The sequence below is a fragment of the Sorex fumeus genome, unplaced genomic scaffold (assembly GCF_029834395.1).
Source record: "Sorex fumeus unplaced genomic scaffold, SorFum_2.1 ptg000047l, whole genome shotgun sequence".
Classification (NCBI taxonomy): Eukaryota; Metazoa; Chordata; class Mammalia; order Eulipotyphla; family Soricidae; genus Sorex; species Sorex fumeus.
In genome coordinates, this window is record NW_026606104.1 from 56,450,060 (window position 1) to 56,470,016 (window position 19,957).

Sequence of the window (19,957 nt, forward strand, 5' to 3'; positions counted from 1 at the left end):
TTATCTGGGTTCCTTGGGACTTCATTCATGCATGAGGCTTGGCCTGAGCATCTGGATATATGTATATATGTATATACAGATATATATAAAACAAATGATGGCAGTCATGCGATATGTGTATGACTGAAACCAAATTATGAATAGCTTTGTAAAGGTCTATCTCCCTTTCTTTCTGACTCATTTCACTCAGCATGATACTCTCCAAGTCCATTCATTTATAGGCAACTTTCATGACTTCATTTTTCCTAACAGCTGAGAAGTATTCCATTGTGTAGATATTTCATGCCTCTTTCCTTATCTATCGAGTAAGGATCAGAACAGGATCAACTTCAGAGGATCTTTTGAGAATTTTTTAAATGAATCCTTAGGAAGTTTTTAGCACAGTACCTGGCTTAAATGTAATGTTCAACAAGTGTTAGTGTTATTATTTTATATGTTAATATGGATAATAATAAAATATAGGGAAATAAATGAGATTATTTCTCATGCTTATTATCTAGCGCCTAGAATCAAATCAATAAAATTATCTGAATTTTATAAGCATATACTTATAAAGAAGTAACACTGTTACCAAAAAAGAATTAGAGCATAAATAAAAGACAGGAAGTAAAACTGGATTCTGAAATATTTACTTTAGCATTTGTTATTGATTTTGTTTTTTTTGTTTTGGGGCTACACCCAGCAGTGCTCAGGGCTTACTCCTGTCTCTGTGCTGAGGGGTCACTTCTGGCAAGACTATTTGGGGTTCCAAGGATTGAAGCAGAGTCAGCCACATGCAAAGCAAGCACCCTGCCTGCTGTACTATCATTCTGGCCCCGCATTTGGGATTTTAAAAAATAGATATACATACACATATATAAATATATACATATATACATCAGCTGCACATCACTCAAGATTTCAATGGTGCCCCTGGAGATTTTGGTGGTGATGCCCAAAGCCTGGAAGAAGGAGGTCTTCTCGGGCCCCAGACCTGTATTTTGGGCTGGCACAGTGACCTCACAGGGGGCAATGGCTCCCGCACAGGCAGCAGCTGGCACCTTATTGGCCAGCAGCATGTCCCTGATCTCAGTAAGGTCCTCCTTGGTGAACACAAAGCCCACATTTCCACGGATATGCGGCAGCAACTCCTCCAGCACGGGGTTGTTCTCCAGGTGCCCGCGGATGGCCTTGCGCATCATGGTGTTCTTGCCCATCAGCACCACCGCCTTCCCACGGAGGGGCATGCGGATCTGCTGCATCTGCCTGGAGCCCACATTGTCGGTCCCCACGATGAAGCACCTGGGGTAATCATCCAGAAGTTGGATGATCTTTAGGAAGTAGTTGGACTGGAGCGATAGCACAGCGGGTAGGGCGTTTGCCTTGCACGCAGCCAACATGGCCGGCCCGAGTTCGATTCCTCCACCCCTCTCAGAGAGCCCGGCAAGCTACCGAGAGTATCTCGCCCGCACGGCAGAGCCTGGCAAGCTCCCCGTGACGTATTCGATATGCCAGACACAGTAACAACAAAGTCTCCAATGGAGACGTTACGGGGCCCGCTCGAGCAAATCGATGAACAACGGGAGGACAGTGACAGTGACAGTGACATATATACATATATAAATATACATATACACAAAGCCTAATGTCACTTGTAAAACACATCAGAGAATTCTAGCAATTTTCTGTGGAACCATGCAAATAAGAGTACTTTTTAATTAGGTGCATGTCTAGATAGAAATTAAGTGCCATGAGTTAGCTGGCACCATATAGGATTTGCCCCATCCCCACCCCCTGAGCAAACAATTTGCAAAAATTTGCTCTAACACACGTGAATACCATGGCCTAAGCTATCAGCTGTAAGGATATTCTAGTCTGCAGGGGTTCATCTTCATTCTCTTTACAAGTATTTGAGGGTCCTGCTGTGTTTCCTTGGAACCAAACCCTTACGGCTTAGAAGGACTTAATTCCATGTGGAAAAAAAGAATGAGATTATCACTAAACAATCACATCATTTGCATAAATATCAACATGTCATTTGGTCATCTTGTTTTCGTTTACAACCACCTTTGCCGTAATAAAAATTTAAATTGGTATTGGGAGAGCATGAGAGAGGAAAACAAAACACACACACACACACGCACACATACTCACACACACACACACACACACACACATACACACAACCTGACAAACCTGACAAACATCACAGAATCCAAATTCAACAAGCGGACGTGGCCTAACCCTAATGCTGTCACAACAGACTGTCTCCTTCCTTCCTCCCTTCCCTTTCCTTCCTTCTCTGTTTCCTTTCTTCTCACCTATCCAACCTTTTCTAGTCCATCAACAGCATCTGGTGTCGGTCGGTACAAATGCCCCCAGCTCTCCTAGCTCCAAAGGACAAGAGGGCAATTTTGAGAGAATCCAATGACATGATTCTTTCAGGGTTTAGAATGCCCTGCACAAGAACTTGCCTCATTTTCAAATGTTACTTCCTAGGCCAGACTTATCATTCATGCACAATACAGAGCCCTGCACCTCTCATGAGCCCTCCCTGGAAATGCAGAGACGAAGTAGGCCCAGCTGCTGTCTGGCCTCCAGGACTGGGCAGCTTCACGGGAGAGTCTGGGATTGAGGTGTATCATTCTGGCCCCATTCTACACCCTGGCTCCAGCGTGCCCGCCGGTTCCATTCCTGTGTCCACAATTGTGGCGACTCAAGAGTCCTCCCTCCCTGGGCAGTCACCACCAGCACAAAGGCTGCCTCTTCTGACGGCACAGGATGCCCCGCTAGCCACAGGAATCCCAGGCATCTCCTCATTCCCGGCAGATCTCAAGGAAGATACTCAGTGCTGGAAGGTTTTGTTCCCTCGGTGGATCACAACACACATATCCTAACTTTCCACTGCAGGAATGACCTTGGGGCAGTGCGTATCCCCTGGCCTTCTCTTCCTCTCCTCCTAAAAATACCTCAAGCATCTGAACTGCAATGAATTAAAACCACATCTGCACTCACATGTCTCGGTGCTTTCTCTTAAACAGGAACGGCCAGGTTGGAGGACGCAGCCTCTGAGGCCCACCTCTCTTCATCCCCCGGACTCCAGCAAAAAGCCCCCTTGTCTGGCTCACCAGACGCCACCGTCTGTCTCGATCCTGGTTCCCCCACTTGAAAACTACATCCCCAGGCTTCAGCCCCAGACGGTTCTGCCCCTATTTTCTTTTCTACCAATTGTATCTGAAGGACATCTGGGATGTTTACTCAGTTTTTGAGAAATTGTGAGGATGTCTACGGCTGAAACATTTGCACGTTAAAAGGAAACTTAGGACACGTTCTCACATAGCTCTGACTGTGCGACAGATTTGATTCCCCAAACTAGACACCCCAAACTAGACCTAATACTAGTATTGCGGCACCTCATTTTACAGGAAATGAACACAAGGCCCCAAGAGATACTTTTACTTGCTCACATCATCTAATTAATAAGCCACTGAGGCTGGGACTCCTCGGGTCTCAGCAGTCTGACCCTGCAGTGCCACCAAGCAGAAAGGGAAGGTACTTCAGTGGCCCCCTCAATGCAGGGCCAGTTCTGAGAATACCCTGAAGGCCTGTCGATAAAGCAAACCCACGCGGGTTGACTGAGTTCACACGGAGTCGCCTGCAGGAAGGGCAGGCGGGTCTATGAGAAGGGAGAGGAGATGTCTGCCCTTGAGAGAAGCTATTTTAAGTTTTGGTTGTTTTTTAAATAACACTGACCAGACCAGGGCCTGGATTTCAAGATCTGCTGTCAAGGTATCCAGACACCGGCGTCACCTGCAGGGGGAAGCAAATCGGCCTGCCCCTGTGTTGTCTCCTGGGCCACAGTGTCCAGCTTTCACACCCAGCAGCCAAAAAAGTGAACTTCCCAAATCTCATATCCGGTATCATTTGTCCAGGGGCTCTGCACAGTTGTGAAAGGAGATGATGTCATGTTCTGGGGTTCACACAGTGACAGTTCCTTCAATTTAACAATAACTGAACTAAATTTTTTTTTTTAAAAAAAAAGAGGTCAAAGAGATAGTACAAGTAAAGCATTTGCCTTGCACGTAGCCAGTCCAAGCTTGAATCCCCAGCGCTATGAATGGTCTCCTGAGCTCCACCATGAGTGATCCCCAAGGCCAGAGTCAGGCAGGAGTAAGCCCTGAGCACCACCAGGTATGGCCAAAACCAACCAACAAAAAGTGAATCAATTATTTTTCAACAGGAAACTCAGAAACTTGCCTTTTTGTCTTAAGCTTCACTTCTGAGACACACTGATGTTTCCAAGCCCCTCAAATGCCAGCCCCTTTGGAGAGAGAAATTGGGTGCAATCAAGCCCTGCCACAGAGGATGATTGTGAAGACAATGATGCCAATGATGACCAAGAGGATCAGTGCAAGAAAGACCATGAGAGTGAGTATCAGGCTGGGCAGAGCTGCCTCCCACATGAACTCAGTCATCCTTACATGTGTTCTAATGGGTGCTCTGAGAGAGGTTGAGTAGCAGGGTCAAGGTGGCATGGCCAGGATCATGCTATGGGCTAATTTAACTTCATAATTTCACATTCTTTTTGAATCTCCATTGTCTCTTCTTAAAATTATTGAAATTCTGGAGGCAAGATATGTCAAATTTTCTGCTATATATGTAAGAAATCACTTCCAAATATTTACTTGAAAACCATTTCCAAAGCAGTCACTATCCTTTCTCCACAGTATGATAACTTAGCCAAGTCTCAATTTATTAACAGACACATGAGGACTAGCTCCTAACTGTCAGAGCTACTAGGTTTCAAGCAGATCTTTTGGATGTCAGTATAAAAGCTGAAGATAAATATAGAGGCCAGAATGTACCTCATTTGTGGCCCAGAATGTAGTGATATTTGAATGTGTAAGAAAACCCCAACACCATAAAAAAGCAAGAAGATATAAATATATAGCACTGTAACACTGTCCTCCCATTGTTCATCGATTTGCTCAAGTGGGCCCAGTAATGTCTCCATGGTGAGACTTGTTACTGTGTTTTGGCATATCATATATACTAGTATCTGTTAAAAATAAATACCTACTACATATGTACATATAAGAAATATCTTCTTTCACATATATATGCAAAGTCATTATTGCATGTAGCATGTTATTATAAAATTATTATATATTTATTCATAATACCTTATTTTTGTCATTTATGTCATTTTTAATATCCCACTTTCAGAGAATATTCAGAAACAAGAGCAAGGAAAATGCATTTTACTTGCATCTTTCTGATAAAACTCCATTGAAAGTACTTTGCTTGATAAGTACAAGTTCCACTGCAATGGACAGCACCAAGGCTGTCCACCACGATGTATTCAGAGCACCAAGAGGAACTGGGGAACAGCAACCCTACAAACAACAAAACCCAGCTATTCTTTCTGGGGAAGAAAATGACTGTCCCCCTCATCCACTTTCCCCTCAGGGACAGCCAGTATATTTTTATCTTGTGGCTCAATGTTTTTGCAGACACTTAAAATTACAAAAATCCAAGAAACCGTATCTTGCCCCCAAACCACACGGTGTATTTTAAGGACTGTGTTCCTTTTCTAGGAAACTGCGTGATTTGCAGGAAGTGGCAAAGCAGCAGGTGTGTCCCCATGATCGGCCAAGAAAACCAAATAAAAGCTCCACCAGACAAACCTGTTTCTCTCCGATGAACAACTGTCTACAACCAGCATCGGGGAAGGGGGGTGGGGGTGGAGGGGAGAGGAGGAGCCAGGGCTGCCCCTCAGGGAAGTGTCTGTGGAAGCAGAAAGTGTGTGCCACCTGGCACATGATTCCCGCACCAGCCCAGCCCAGGGATGCTCAAATTGATGCATGACACACGAGGCTGGGGAAGAACTCAGGGGTGCATGATTTATGCACACAAGGACACTGAGCTCGAGCCCCAGCACTGCCGGGCACAGTCACCACCCGCCCAGGCACCATGCATCTGCAGAAGCATCAGACCCTCGAGTCCGGCCAGCTGGGGAGTTTTGGAGTAGTCCCAACACCTCTGCTTGGGAGCTGCCCCACCCACCCCCAAAATAATAAAAGATAAAAAGGGAAACACTGGCAAGGAGGGCCAGAGGGTACTGCAAGGTAAGGCTGGGCCAGTGTCTCAGGGTCCCAACACCCCGCAGGGAGAGCACACCTGGTACCCTGAGCTATGAAGACAAGACCTGGGGCGTTTCAGAAGGATGCTGAGTCCTTCCCCGGGGCTGCGTGTAGGTCCCTTGCGGGGCCCCAGCAGCCCAGGAGAAAGGCAGCACTCCCACCCCGACCTCCCAGGGTGGCATGCTCCCAAAAGTGCTGGGAGGCCAGTGACCTCACTGATTCCACACAGGACAGTGGCCGAGCCCAGAGCTCAGCTGCAGTCACACAACTGGAAATAGCAAAAACAGAATCCTTGCTGCAGCCAAAGGAGAGAGAGAGCCCCAGACCCCTGGAGCTCAGTGCCCATCAGGCCTGAGGCAGGGGACTGGTTAGCCTCTTCTCAGTACTCGGAAGCCCTGCCGGCAGCTCCCAGTCTGCGTGGGCCACTCCCGACCACTCCTGACCCTCTGTCCCCTCGATACACTGCCAGGCTCAAGTCTCAGTCTGACCTGCTGGGTGTCTGGGTCGCCTGCGGGCCTCAAACAAGACCTGTCCTGACCCTTCCGCTAACCTGAATCTCATCAAAGGAAGGGACATGGACCTGTGTTTCCAAAGGGATGTGTGCCCAAGAAGCAGATGCTGGACTCCCCACAGACCCCCAGAGTTGGGGAGGGGCTTCTGGGAGGGAGGCCCAGGCACCTGCTATTTTAACCTCGATCCTAAGTGGCTCTGAAGGGAGCAGCTCCCACCCGCCACCCTAGGAGCTCTTGTTGCCCTCCCCCCAACTCAGGCAGAAAATGAAGGGGAGACACTGAGTAATAGTAAAGGGGACAGTGAGTGGTTTAGTATCTTACCACGTACAGAGATGCACTGTTGGAACATTTTAGATTAATTCCTCCAGATGTTTTTCTATGGACACAGGCATATTCACTTGTCATTTATAAAACAACAATAGGGACCAGAAAGATAACACAGAAATTAAGGTGCTTGCCTTGCATGTGGCCAACCCCTGTTCCATCCCCAGCCCCACAAATGGTTCCCTGAGCATCACCAGGAGTGATCCCTCAATGCAAGCCAGGAGTAAGCCCTAAACACTGCTGAGTGTGGCCCCAAAATAAAATCAAATCTCTTCTGGTTCCAGTGCTTGGGGAGTCACAGACAACAATGCCAAGGTCATGAGTGAGCAGGACCAAGGTCATCGGGGTCTTCGTGTGGCCCAAGCAGGCCAGGCCCATTGCAGGCCCATTGTCCCAAAGGGTAACAGTCGCAAGCTCAGTCAGCTCGCTGACTTGGCTAAGCTCATGCCTGCATTGCCAAGGATCTCGGACTCTGCCAGACAAAGACCAAGGTCCCAACCAAGGATCAACTCATAGGGAGCTTCCAAGGCTGTTTGTACAAATAAATCTGAAGTCATGGAAAGGAAGGGCAGAGATAAATACATAGTGTAAAAAAATTTTTATAGCAAAAAGGGTCCTGGCAATGTATTCACAATGAATTGAGATTCTAATCACAGAATTACACAATTTTTACAAAATTTACACCCTCTAAAAGTGTGAGGATAGAATTGGTGTGAGCCCTAGGTCTTATTGTTTGCTATTTGTACAAATATAAAACCCAGCTCCCAGAAGAGAACAGCATAGAGTCTCCTGCCCCCGTGCCTGGCTGTCCTCGCCGGGGACCCTTGGAGGGAAGCGGGTTGAGTTTTCTTCCCCACCCCGACCAGGGCTCCGGCAGCTGAAGACCTCCAGAACCAGCCACCACCATGCTGAGACCACTCTCCGCACACATGAAGGTACTGGCAGAGGAACAAAGGCACGGGGGTCCCGGGGCTGAGATCTCCAATCTTACTCGGATCGGGGCTGAGCATCCTCCACCCAGATCCTCCAAATTCCTGTAGGCGGGGGTCACACCCACCAACTGGCCCCCTGGCGCCGTGTAATCCCATCAATGGCCAAGACTCAGAGACTATAAAGCCCAGCATTCGCGACCACGCGACATCTTATCATCTCATTCCTACTTTGGACAAACTGGCAGGCTACCGAATGTAACCTGCCCACACGGCAGAGTCTGGCAAACTCCCCGTGGTGTACCCAATACGCCAAATACCAGTAACAATGAAGGGTCTCATTCTCCTAACTCTGAAAGAGCCTTGAATATGGCTCAAGGCCCCTGTACCTATGGCTACACCCACCCCAGCCCCCAAGACTGCTCCAGTCACCAGATGTTCAGGCCAGGGACAAAGGAATTGACCCCGGGGTGCCAAGCATCTACAAACCTGTTTATCTGCAGACACTGCCCATCTCAGAAGTTCATCTCCGAGGGGTGGGTCCATTCCAACATTCTCAAATATTTCACATCCCAATGGGCAGGCATTAGAGGAATTTCAGTTTAATCAGAAGGAACTAACATCTGCACTTATAAAAGACAAAGTCAGAGTTGCAAGAGTGAGCTGCCTGCTGGAGTCCTGTGGTACCTTGTCCCACAGCCCAGGATCCTTGTGTTCTACCACCTGTGTTTCCAACTCTGCTTATCAGCCCTGAGTCCACTAACTTAATACCATGCTGGGCAGAGGGTAGCAGGCCCCCAGGGTGGGTCCATTTGAGCTCTGGGACTCAGGACAAGCCTTTGGATCCTCCAGCATGACCACTGCCACAGCTTAATTTCAGATGCAAGGGTGTCATCAAAGTCTACTCTGCAGGTGGCTGTGGGTCTGGACGGAGTGTCCTGGTCTCCACAGCCCAATCCCTGAGACCTCAGGGCCTCTCATTCTCCACCAAGAAGTCGTTTAAACAGGGGAGGCTTCAAGCCATCTGAGCACCAAATTCCAATCTCATCCCACGCATGAATATCCTCTGACCTTTCCCCCATAGCTCAGACACTGCTCTGCTGCTCCCCACCCCCACTTCACCCCAATCAAAGCACAGCAGCAGCAGCAGCAGCAGCAAGACTTGGAGGAAGGAAGGATGACCACTTGCTCTTCACTTTTAATCTGGCTTTCCACCCCACTTTGTGGTTGGGTGAGGGTTTTCCCAGGACTACCCAGCAGCGAAAGCAGCCCAGTGGACTTGAAGTAGATGACTCGCAAACAAATTCTGTCACTCATTCATTTATTCCTCTTCAGCCCTCTGAGCATCCCTTCCTTGGCTTCACGTTAGCAGGTTTTCAAGGACTGCTCTTTCAATACCCAGGATAGAGATGAAAGGGGCTTCATTCTTCCCATTTTAAAGATGGGAAGACTCAGCATGATAAGAGGATACAGACTGGTAGTGAAGCTAATGAAGAAAGCTCTGAGACCTTTTATCATGGGTCCCCTTCAAGGCCCTGACAATGTCTTCACAATGCACTGATATTGTATTCACAGGATTACATGTTTTTATGGTTGGCATTCACAAAAGTAAGGTGTTTCAGTTCCAACTGGTTATTAAGCAACATCTTTTTCCACTCTGAAGCCTCCTGCACTCAGACACCCTTTCATGCTAAAAGTTGTAACAGGTGCTATAAGGCATTTTGGTATCTAGTTAAGGGGAAGGTAACTGGGCGGGTAGATGAATTTTGGATGTAAAGGGATTGTATCTGTGGTTCATGGTAACTTTAACATGGGGGAAAATTATTGCCAACTGCCCCCCAGAGCTGTCCCCCAAGAGTTCCAGAAGTCCGCCTACCACCCAGCAGGTTTACCTGTCATTGAGACTCAGAGTTGCAATACCTAGTACTGGCAGACTGTGCAAACCAGGACTGGAATGAACAGACAGAAGTTGGTCTTCTGATATTCAAACATTGTCTATACTGGAGGAAAGCTTAGCTCTTACCAATGCCGAGTCAAAAAGGGATATTTCCTCCTATCCAAAAAGAAAAACCCACTTGAGGGACTGGAGAGATTAGAACAGCAGGTAAGGTGCTTGTCTTGCATGGGGTTGACCAGGGTTTGATCCCTGGTACTACATAGGGTCTCTTGAGAACCACTAGAAGTGATTCCTGAGCATATAGCCAGGATTCATCCCAGAGCATCACCAGACATAAAACCAAAAGCAAAAGCAAAGCAAAAAAACAATTGAGGGCCAGGGAGATGTTTCATGGAGAACATTGCTTTCATGCAGGAATTATGGGTTTACTCCCCAGCATCACCTACCCCCTCAAGCACTGCCAGGAATTTGCCCAGAATTGCCAGGTGTAGCCACCAAAAAATTAAAAAGAAAAAGACATTTGATTATATATTGAATGCAATTATAAATTACTTTCCCCCCTGTTGGTGGGAAATACTTTAGACAGATTTCATCAAAATTCCTGCACTGAAGAATTCAAACTGTAGTCACATAACAGCAAGTTATTGTCTGTATATGAAGTAACAATTTTCTATGTATTGCAACTATTAGTGATAAAAAGCAAATTTTGTCAATCATGTCAGAGGAAAATGACATCATCTTTGCAAGCTTCCTTTAGAAATTTTGCAAAATCCTAAGAAGAGCTGATCAATGAGTATGTAGCAAAAAGATAAGAAAGAAAAAGATATTACAGAAGTTTGATGAGAAAACAATTTATAAAGTTATTTGGTTATCTTTCTAGATTTTATAGGTGCATATCAAACTTGAAAAATTTTACTGGACGTGATTTCTCATACTAAGGACATATCCACGGTGTGAAAATTTATTCAATTTATCTAATTTTATATTTGCAATTATATATTTGTCTAATCCTATATTTAAAAAGTTTTTTCTTAAAGAGGGGTCTTAGAGTCCAGAAAAATAGTTCAGTGGGCAGGGTGCTTGCCTTGCATGCGGCTGACCTGGGTTCACTCCTCCATATCCAAGTACCAGCAGGAGCAGTTCTTGAGTACAGAGTTAGAACTGTACTCAAGTTCTAACTCTGGAATTAGGGCATCACTGGAATTAGGTATAGCCCAAAACCCAATCAATCAATCAATCAATCAATCAATCAATAAAAGCATTCCCAAATTGCCCTACAAAATGTAGATTATTTTCCCCCATCAAGAAGGGTAGGCTCTAGAACCTTGGGATTGGGATTCCCTGCACCTCATCTCAGAGCACCCCATCCTGAGACAGTCTTTCACCAGAGGTGGGGGGCTTAGGAAGGCTGGAAGGTTACATTACCCACCTGGGCTCCCCCTCTGCAGCAACCCAGATTGCTCCTCACTAGACAAGTGAACAAGGGATATTCTGAAGACCCGCCTGTGCTTTTTTGACAAAACTACTCTTAGAACCAAGTGCCCAAGTTAAAGAGAAAGAAGCTCAAATCTCTACACATCATAGTTGAAGCCAAGTTGACCCTACCCAGTAACATACCACCTTGAATGTTTCCACTCTGCATGTCCAACATGAAAGTTACATGTGGCTATATGAAGTGAATTAAAGTAGCATTCAAAACTCAGTCCCTCGGTTGCATTAACCACAAGGAAAGTACCCAATAGCCTCATGTGTCGTGGATCAGTGCAAACACAGAATTCTTCTATTATCACCCCAAGGTTCAACAGTTCCGCTGAATTGACCTGAAACATTCCTTGTTCAGATGCATCTAAGCCCTTCTTCTCAAGCAGGGGTGTTTCCAGGTGCAAGTGGCAGATGTGAGACAGGGAGATGTGAGACAGGGAAAGGAGAAAGGAAGGAAGGGAAAGGAAGGTCTGCACAGGCAAAGAGAGCAAAGCTGAGAAGGCCGAGAAGGGTGTGGGAGAGCCAGAGAGGAACCAGGCCTGGCAGAGCACAAGGGGGTCCCAGACACGGCAGCCAAGGATGGAGGCAAATCATACCAAAGGAGTCTGGAGTGGAAGTGGGAGCTCCAGAATCAGGGTCGCCTGCCCCATTCCACACACACACACTCCCACACATGCCACCCACCCACCCTAATGTCTTGGCTGGGCATGTGAATTCCCACTTGGCCTGGCTGGAAGGTCCAGGTGTGGGTTAGGGTAGGGTTATAGTACAGGGTCACCCACATCTGGGTCGTATCATCACCTTCCTCTGCCTTCCCAAGGGCTCTGAGCCACCTAGAGCGCATCTGGGACAGACGGACTGATACAGGCGAAGCACCTGGAACTGAGTGTGGAGTGTGCAAGCATGTCCGAGTACCAGGACTGTGTCCTGGGCATTGGACACCTCCAGAGAGCCCAAAGCAGCCACAGGCCTCAAGGAACTCACAGGCTAATGGGAGAACAGAGAAGTGAACATGGGTCTGAGAGAGGTTGCTGGGGGACACCTGGTGTGTATGTGGGGGGAGCTGTGTAGCTAGAAAGGGCCTGATGGCAGGTTGAATTGTGAAGAACCATGGAAGAGCATTGCTAGGAGCCCCCCATCCCTCTTTTCAAAAATGCTCACTGAATCCTTGGTCCACCTGACAGAAAGCAGGAGCCCAAGGCTCCGAGATGCTAAGGCGATGCCCCACTGTCCCGACACATGGGTAGGAATGAGATCTGGGAAACCAGGTAGCTCCTGTCTCTGGGCATGGCCGGAAGGATGAAGCAAAGTCCCATCTGGAAATAAACACAGCCCCTGCGACCCCCCACGTCCCCACAGGCACCCAGTCAGGTCTGTGATTGGCTCATTTCTCAGGATGGGACTAGAACTATCAGCCCATTCAAGGGCCTCACCATTGCCCTCCATGATACTCTTACCACGCAGGAGCCCTGGAATGAGCAGGTCAGCTGGACAAGGGGCCAAGCCACTTGCACTCCAAACCCAGAGGCCCAAGGACCCCACTTGGCCTTCATATGTGATTTTCAGGAGCACCGGAGATCTGCAAGGACACTGCTGCTCCCCAGGCAGCTGCTCCTTTTCCTTATCTGCCTTAGTACTGCATCCAGCTGGCCGTCCTTCCCCCTTGCCCTTCAACAAGGGCCCCAGGAAAGTGCAGGAGCACCCAGGGAAGCAAGGAACAGAGCCATACACGAAAAACAAAACCATACAGATCAGACCCCCACAATTTTGGCTCACATTTATTTCTTCTCACACACACACACAAAAAAAGAGTTTGCATCCAAGTGGAGATCTCCTGCCCTTAGGGGACGTATTTTCCAAACATAAAACTCATTTTCCACAACAGCACTTCACAACCACACAAAAGCAGCAGACAAGTGCTATGGGAGGGTAGATGGTGAGTGTCTCCTCTCCTGGGCCCCTGGGATATTTGACAATCTTGAGAGGCATATTTGGATGCTACAGTTAGGGACAGGCAGTTATTGGCATCTTGGGGGTAGAGTTCCGAGTACTAAATGCCCTCCCTACATGTTTGTCCTGGCTCAGGCGGGGCCTCCTGCCAAGAGCCTCAGGGCTGAGCTGAGTGTTCATACATGCACAAGTGTCCCCTCTCACCTGTCTGTCACCCTCTGATCCACAGAAGACAGGTTTCCTCTATGGGGACAAAGGTCCTGAAGGTCAAGGAAGATCCTGAGTTTCCAAAGGATACTGTGTCCCCACAGGTAGAAATGACAGAGGAAGCATCCCGCAGGGGAAGCTGTTTCCCTCACTGGTGCACTGTCAGAATTGATTGTGCTGATTGTGCTAGAGGACTGACATCCTCTCCAAGAGCTCTGGTTCCCAGGCTAGAGGACACACCCTGGGTGTCCAGAGAACAAGTGCCTACTGCATGATGACTCCATTCTGTCTCAAGGAAGCATGGCCACACAGCTCAGGCTGGGATCCCTGAGCAGAGACCATGGACACACACAAAGACCACAGAGACACACAGAGACCATAGGGACGCACAGAGACTGTGGACATGCAGAGACCACAAAGATGTACAGAGAACACCGAGACTTACAGAGACTACAGAGACACACAGAGGCCATGGAGACACCCAGTGACCACAGAGACACACAGAGACCATGGGGATGCACAGACACAGTGGTAATGCACATGGGACATGCAGAGGAGGCACAGAGCTGTTGCCATTCTGGATGTTTCCTTGCCTCATCAATGAGATGGTAAAAATAAAAACTGCTCAAATCAAGCCTCTGCGAAGGTGTTTTAATTTTAATGACTATCAGTAAGTTCTTTCTTAACAAGCTACAATGTTCGGTGAACAAATCTGTCTGCTGATTGCTCCTATAAAAAGGTCCTCACCCCACCAGGGAGCTGCCTCAGCCCGGACCCAACTTCCCTATTCATGGGCTGCCCAGGGATGACTTCAGGCATTTCCAGGGCCCTCTTGTCTATTCCATGGACCCCCTGAGGAGTGGGAGCCTCCCCCAAAACACTGAGGCTGCTACTCCTCCTGATAACCTCAATTTTGAAGTAAATTAACAGTTTTCCCATATCCCTCCCTGTAGGATAACACTGGTTTTTTTTTTTTTGTTCTTCCTCAGGTAGCTTAGGTTTATCGGGTCACACCCATCTAAGGACACTGAACTTGTATTGTAAGCAATGTCTTCTCTGTATGGACACAGGAAGACAGTTAATATTATGCTTTGTAACTTGAGGGTTGATTGACTCCGAAGAATATTTACTCCTGGGAATAATATTTAATAATATTATTGGACAAATAATAAATTGAATAAATAATAATATTTACTCCTGCTTTCTTGACTCAGTTGCCCTTAGTTCCTAGCACCCCAAAAGCAGGGTCCCGACGAGGGACTGAATGAACCCAGGGCAAGCTGTGTGCAACCCTGGCATCAAAATGGGCCAGGCCAAAGCGCCACAATACTCAACTATAAGTTGAGGGCATGATCATGGACAAATGCTGTCATGATCCAAAAGTAAGTAAGGACGAGACTAGGACCCTGCTGGATCTAGGAAGATTAACCTGGCCTGAGGACTGCAGAATGTACAGCAAGATGTTCTCAGGAAGAACCAAACTAAGTTTATATCTCTTACTGTGCTCATACAGAATGACAGTGCTAGAAATATTAGAAGTAGATTTATTACAACTATTTAAGTACATTACTAACTGAGGGAAGAACACGCCCTTGTTGGGATCCCACCCTTGAGCGGATCTCCTAGTAATCTGGAGTAATCTCTTTAGATGAGATTTTATCCTTGAGTTAATCTCCTGGAGGAGTGGTCTTACCTCTCTTTGTTGATTTGTCAATATTCAACCCACCTTTATGTCACTGCCTTACTGTGATTGCTATATAAACTAAGATTGTAAACTCGGGGAAGGGGGAGTCAGAAGCGAGAGGGCTGGGGTTCCTGAGATCCAGAGCCAGGGCCAGAAGGAGAAAGGTTCCAGATTGGGGACCAGAAGAGAAGGAGGCAGAGAGAGACAGGAGTGAAGAGGATTGGAATAAACTACTATTGATATCGACCAGCCTGACCCTCGCCTGCCCTTGGCCAATAGCCGTCCTGATCCAGGCCACAGACAGCAGCTCAAGGGCACCAAACACAGGCGGTGAGACAGTGCTGTCCTGTGAGCCCGCGAACATACAACCTTCGGCGAGCTAAGATTTTACACCTGCCTGAATGTGACATGCGTGGTAGTATTCAAGGAGCAAGTGATACACACATACCCATGGACCCATTTGCTTGCTTCAACAGCTCTACAAAGTTTTCCCATTATCTGGTGGGAAAAGGTGGCTTGCACCCCAGAGGGAGGCACTGAGAACCCTCCCTACCCCACAGGACCCAGCCCTGGAAGCTGAAAACCTCCAGAACCCAACTACCGCCATGCTCAAGGCTACTCCCCATGTGCTCAGGTCAAGCTTCATGCATGAGTGAAGTGAAGTCCGACAAAACCCAGGAAACGCAGAATGTTGTGACCCTGCACTCTGGGCTCAACAGAACCGGGAGCGGAGATCCTCTGTCCGTTTCCTCCAGTCTCAGGTGACCCAAGGGTCACGCCCATAAACCACCTCCTGCCGGTGCCAGATAATCTTGTCATTGGCCACAATCCAGATCACACAGCTTTTTCTCACAGAAGAGAGCAACATGACGCACACCATAGCCATGCCACTGGACTCTGCACCAGGTTGTTTCACGAGGGGCACCTCAGAATGGGAGAGGTGAGATCCCTTCCCACTGCAAGGGACACAGTCCCAGCAGCTCAAAACCTCCAGAACCCAACCACTGTCATGCTCACTCCCCACATGCTGAGCCTCACATATGAGTGAATGTATTCCTGGAACTTGCAGCCACAAATGTGGCCATGTGACACATCATAAGACACTCTCTACCCATTCTCCATAAGTACCACACCACATCTGACGGGGTTCAAATAATAGGCAACAAATCATAGAGGGAAATATATATATGCATATATACATATTTTCAGATATATATATATGAAAGCTCACATCACTCAACCTTTAACAACATGTTGGTAATATCCTGAAGAATGTCTTAATGGCCCTTGCCATAACAGAACAATCTTCACACTGTTTCCTCTATGGATACTTTTTTGGGTAGCATTTTCAGTGGTTTTCTATAACAGACAATATAAAATATATTATTTCAGTTGTGTTTGGAACAGGGATTGGGGCTTGGGATGGAAACATCCCAAATTTGGTTGGGAAGGTGTAATGGTGGTGGGATTGGTGTTTGAATATTAAATGTAATCAAATATTGTGCACTACCTTATAAAATATAAATAAATAAAATAAAAGGTGGCTTGAAGAATAATCTTCCCAGAATCCCTAAGCCCAGGAATCAGTTCCAGCCTCATCTCACCCCAACCTTCCTTCCTCTCCTCTCACCCTCTCACAGGCAGGCCCTGACTTCGCCTCAGCAGAACTGGAGCCTTCAGCATGCTCGGACCTTGGGATGAGAAAGCCTTTCCCAAAAGCAGGTTGACTGGAAGCCCTGGGGAGGGCCATGGGGGCCAAGGGCATAGCGAGGTGAGAAGCCCGCTGCGAGTTCAACACAACAGCCTGAGTCAGGACCCTGCCTGTGGTCTAGGCGCACCCCAGCAGCACTGACCATGCTTACATCGGACACTCCCTTCCCGACCCTTCCCTCATCTCAGTCCTGTGGGCTGAGGTGAGGAGTCTGCCTCTGGCTGTCATCAATACTATCTGTGGCTTCTCGGCAGGGGATCTCCAGGCTCTACCCCTCCTGGTTCAGCACAGGGATGAGGATCTCCTGTAGACAACATCTCTCAGACTCCCTGGGCACCGTGATGGTAAAACACAAACACTTTTCTTTTTTTTTCCTTTTTTTAATTTTTCATTAGTGAACCACCATGAGGTACAGTTGTAGACTTACAAATTTTTGTGCTTGGGTTTCAGTTATACAATGATCAAGTACCCATCCCTCCACCAGTGCCCATTTTCCACCACCAGGGGGTCCCAGTATTTCTCCCACCCCCATCGCCCCCATCCCACCCCGCCTCTGTGGCAGGGCATTCCCTTTTGTTCTCTCTCATCTTTTGTGGTTTTCAAAAGATGCATTAAGTGGAAATCATAAAACGCAAACACTTTTAGTTGGCTGCGTTGCTGCACTTCAATTCTCTACAATGTACGTCCTTCTTTCTGTGCCTCTGCAGATTTCACCCACTGTCCCCTGTGCACTCCTGGGTCATGCCATCACTCTCCCAGATGCCCATCGATGGGTATAGAGATCAGGGGTCTCCCTCTTCCCCTGCTCCCCAACAATCACTATGTCAGGGAGGAAGGAGGGGCTCTGTCTCAAGCAATGCAGGCCTGGCCGCAGACAGCCTCCCGGGAGAGCGTCCAGGACCACAGGCTGCACTGGGGAACACAGAGCCCTTGGGAAGGCAGGTGGAGACAGGGAGGGAGAGAGACTGAGATGAGGCGGCGGGGGCGGGGGTGACATTAGGGCTACACAGGCCTGTTCAGAACTTAGAGTTCACTTTCACCCACGTTGAGTAGGAAGCCACAGTCCGGATCAGAGCCAGGGCCAAGAGCAGCTGGGAGGGTGTGTGTTTGGGGGGGGAGGTGAGGGACAGTGCTCAGGAAGCTGCTGTTGCTGCCAAGTCTTGGGTCAGGAGGGTAAAGGTCAGAATGGGCCTGTGGATGGATTCGAACCCACATCCTGAGGAAACAACAGGGCTTAGAGAAACTAACGATGATGAGAGATGGGAGGAGAGGAGGAAGTCTGGTCTCTGGCAAGCAGCCCAAGAGAGGATGGGATGCCCCTTCCTGAGACAGGAGGTGTCCAAAGAGAAGAGACGGAACTGAGGCAGGGCTGTGAGCTGCTGAGCCCCTGAGAGGAGCCCGGGAGGGAGAGAGGTGCTCGTGGGATTCTGTGGCACCCTAGAGGAGCAGCGTGGAACCGGAGCCTGGGGGTGGAGGGCAGGGGATCAGCCTGCAGAGGACTCTCAAGCCTCCAGGCCAAGCCGTGGTGTCGGGGAACAGCCAAGGAGGCTGGGCAGGAACCGTCAGCAACGTGGGCAGCAAGCCAGCTAAGGGACGAGGGAAGAAAAGGAGATGGTCAGTTTTAGCTACTTATATGCTTCCCAAGGGGAAGAAAGACACGGTCAGAGCACATGGTCCGAAGGGACTCCACGAAGGATGGGGAGGAGACGGTTAGGGCAGCTAAGATGGTGCAGTGGGAAGATTAGGAAGGATGGAGAGTGCGGAGATGGGGAATGGGAGAGGATAGGGAGGAGGAAGAGGAAGAAGGAGAGGACCATAGAATAATGTGGAGTCAGTCCCAGGAAGCAGTGTGGAGCCCAGCGGGGCGGGAGGGAGATGCCAGTTGCTCAGGGAGGCCCCAACTCCCCTGTACCCTTCCCTTACCTCTTTCCAGGCTTATCTCCACCTGCCTCCTTGTCTGTCTGCCTATTCCGTGTCTTCTTCCCCAAGTTAGACATGGAGGCCCTTGGGGCTGTGGGAGGCTGCTGGACGCACACTTAGCAGGATGCTGGCCCAGAGCTGGGGCTCAGGCATATGTGGAATCCCGAATGGAGAAGAACTCAGGCACAGAGAGGGGCTGGAGGAATAAGTGCAGAGCTAGGGAGCTTCAAGCAGAGGCAAGGACCAGAAGGAGCACCCTAGAGCTTTGCAGAATCTCACTCAGATAGACAGCACAGCATGGGTCTTCACCTGAGCGCAGGTTCCGCCAATGCAAACTGGAGACAAGGACCTGGACAGGTGATTCCTGAACCAGAGGCCCCTAGACGGAGTCTCCAAGGAGGGCAGATGGGGGAATGGAACAGAGAAGGGTGGAAGCCAGGCCAAGACAGAGACATTCCAGCACAGCCTGAGCCCATGGACACTTATGGAGGAAGAACCACTCTCCTCCAACTGCCCCCGCCCTAGGAAAGACCCCCACATACCAATGAATACCCAATGCCAGGGCATCTTGCTCTGACAGGAAGTGACAGTCAGAAGGTGATGGGGCAGAAGCTGTGAGTGAAGGCACAGAATCGATGAAAGTGGCACAAGGGTCTGGCAGTGCCACCTATGACCACCCCTGCACAGGACACATGGCGTGTGTGCCCAGAGGATCCATTCCCCCAGTGACGTCATTCCAGGGTCTGCACCATAGGGACTCCTACCACATAGAATCACTTTTATCCTGGAAAATAATCTTTCAGAGAAGACGTCAGGGCTCCTGAGAGCAGAGAAGAGCTCCTGGAAAACTAGAAGGCGGTGAAATCAATGCAGCTACAAATACTGAATGTGATCGCAATGATTAAAACAGGACTTTCAGGGCCGGGGAGATGCTCAAACACTGAAGCACAGGCTTTGCATGCAGGGGCCTGGGGTTGGATCCCTGGCCTCAAGTATCACCAGGGTTACCCCACCTCCCCCAAAAAACACAAAGAAAGAAAATAAACATGTTTATTATCAAGATATGATGATAGTGAGGAATCCTCTGAGAGCAAGTAAAATTTATCAACTAGTTACCATTTATACACCCGCTAGATGCCCCAACTCAGGGCCAGAAATGGTGACGTGAATTCTCCCAGGCCAGAATGTTATGTTATTCCTGAGTAAAGGACAGTGATGG

General features: G+C 48.5%; 1 protein-coding gene across 1 annotated transcript; it reads right to left on the bottom strand.

Moving 5' to 3' along the window:
- Positions 1–496: 496 nt before the first annotated feature.
- Positions 497–18,815, bottom strand: LOC130031942 (60S acidic ribosomal protein P0-like). The gene is made up of 5 exons (XM_056123500.1): positions 18,742–18,815; positions 16,738–16,843; positions 12,182–12,253; positions 877–1,328; positions 497–503 (listed from the first exon to the last, which is right to left on the bottom strand). Exons 1-5 carry the CDS (start codon positions 18,813–18,815, stop codon positions 497–499), a joined length of 711 nt encoding a protein of 236 aa, XP_055979475.1.
- Between the last annotated feature and the right edge of the window lie 1,142 nt (positions 18,816–19,957).

Coding starts and splice junctions, on each gene's coding strand:
- LOC130031942 (XM_056123500.1), bottom strand. CDS start 18,815: ATGTCTAACTTGGGGAAGAAGACACGGAATAGGCAGACAGACAAGGAG. Junction 16,844..18,741: donor GGAGATAAGCCTGGAAAGAG/GTAAGGGAAGGG, acceptor GGCCCTCCCCAG/GGCTTCCAGTCAACCTGCTT. Junction 12,254..16,737: donor CAGGGCCTGCCTGTGAGAGG/GTGAGAGGAGAG, acceptor TTCTCCCATTAG/CCTGTGAGTTCCTTGAGGCC.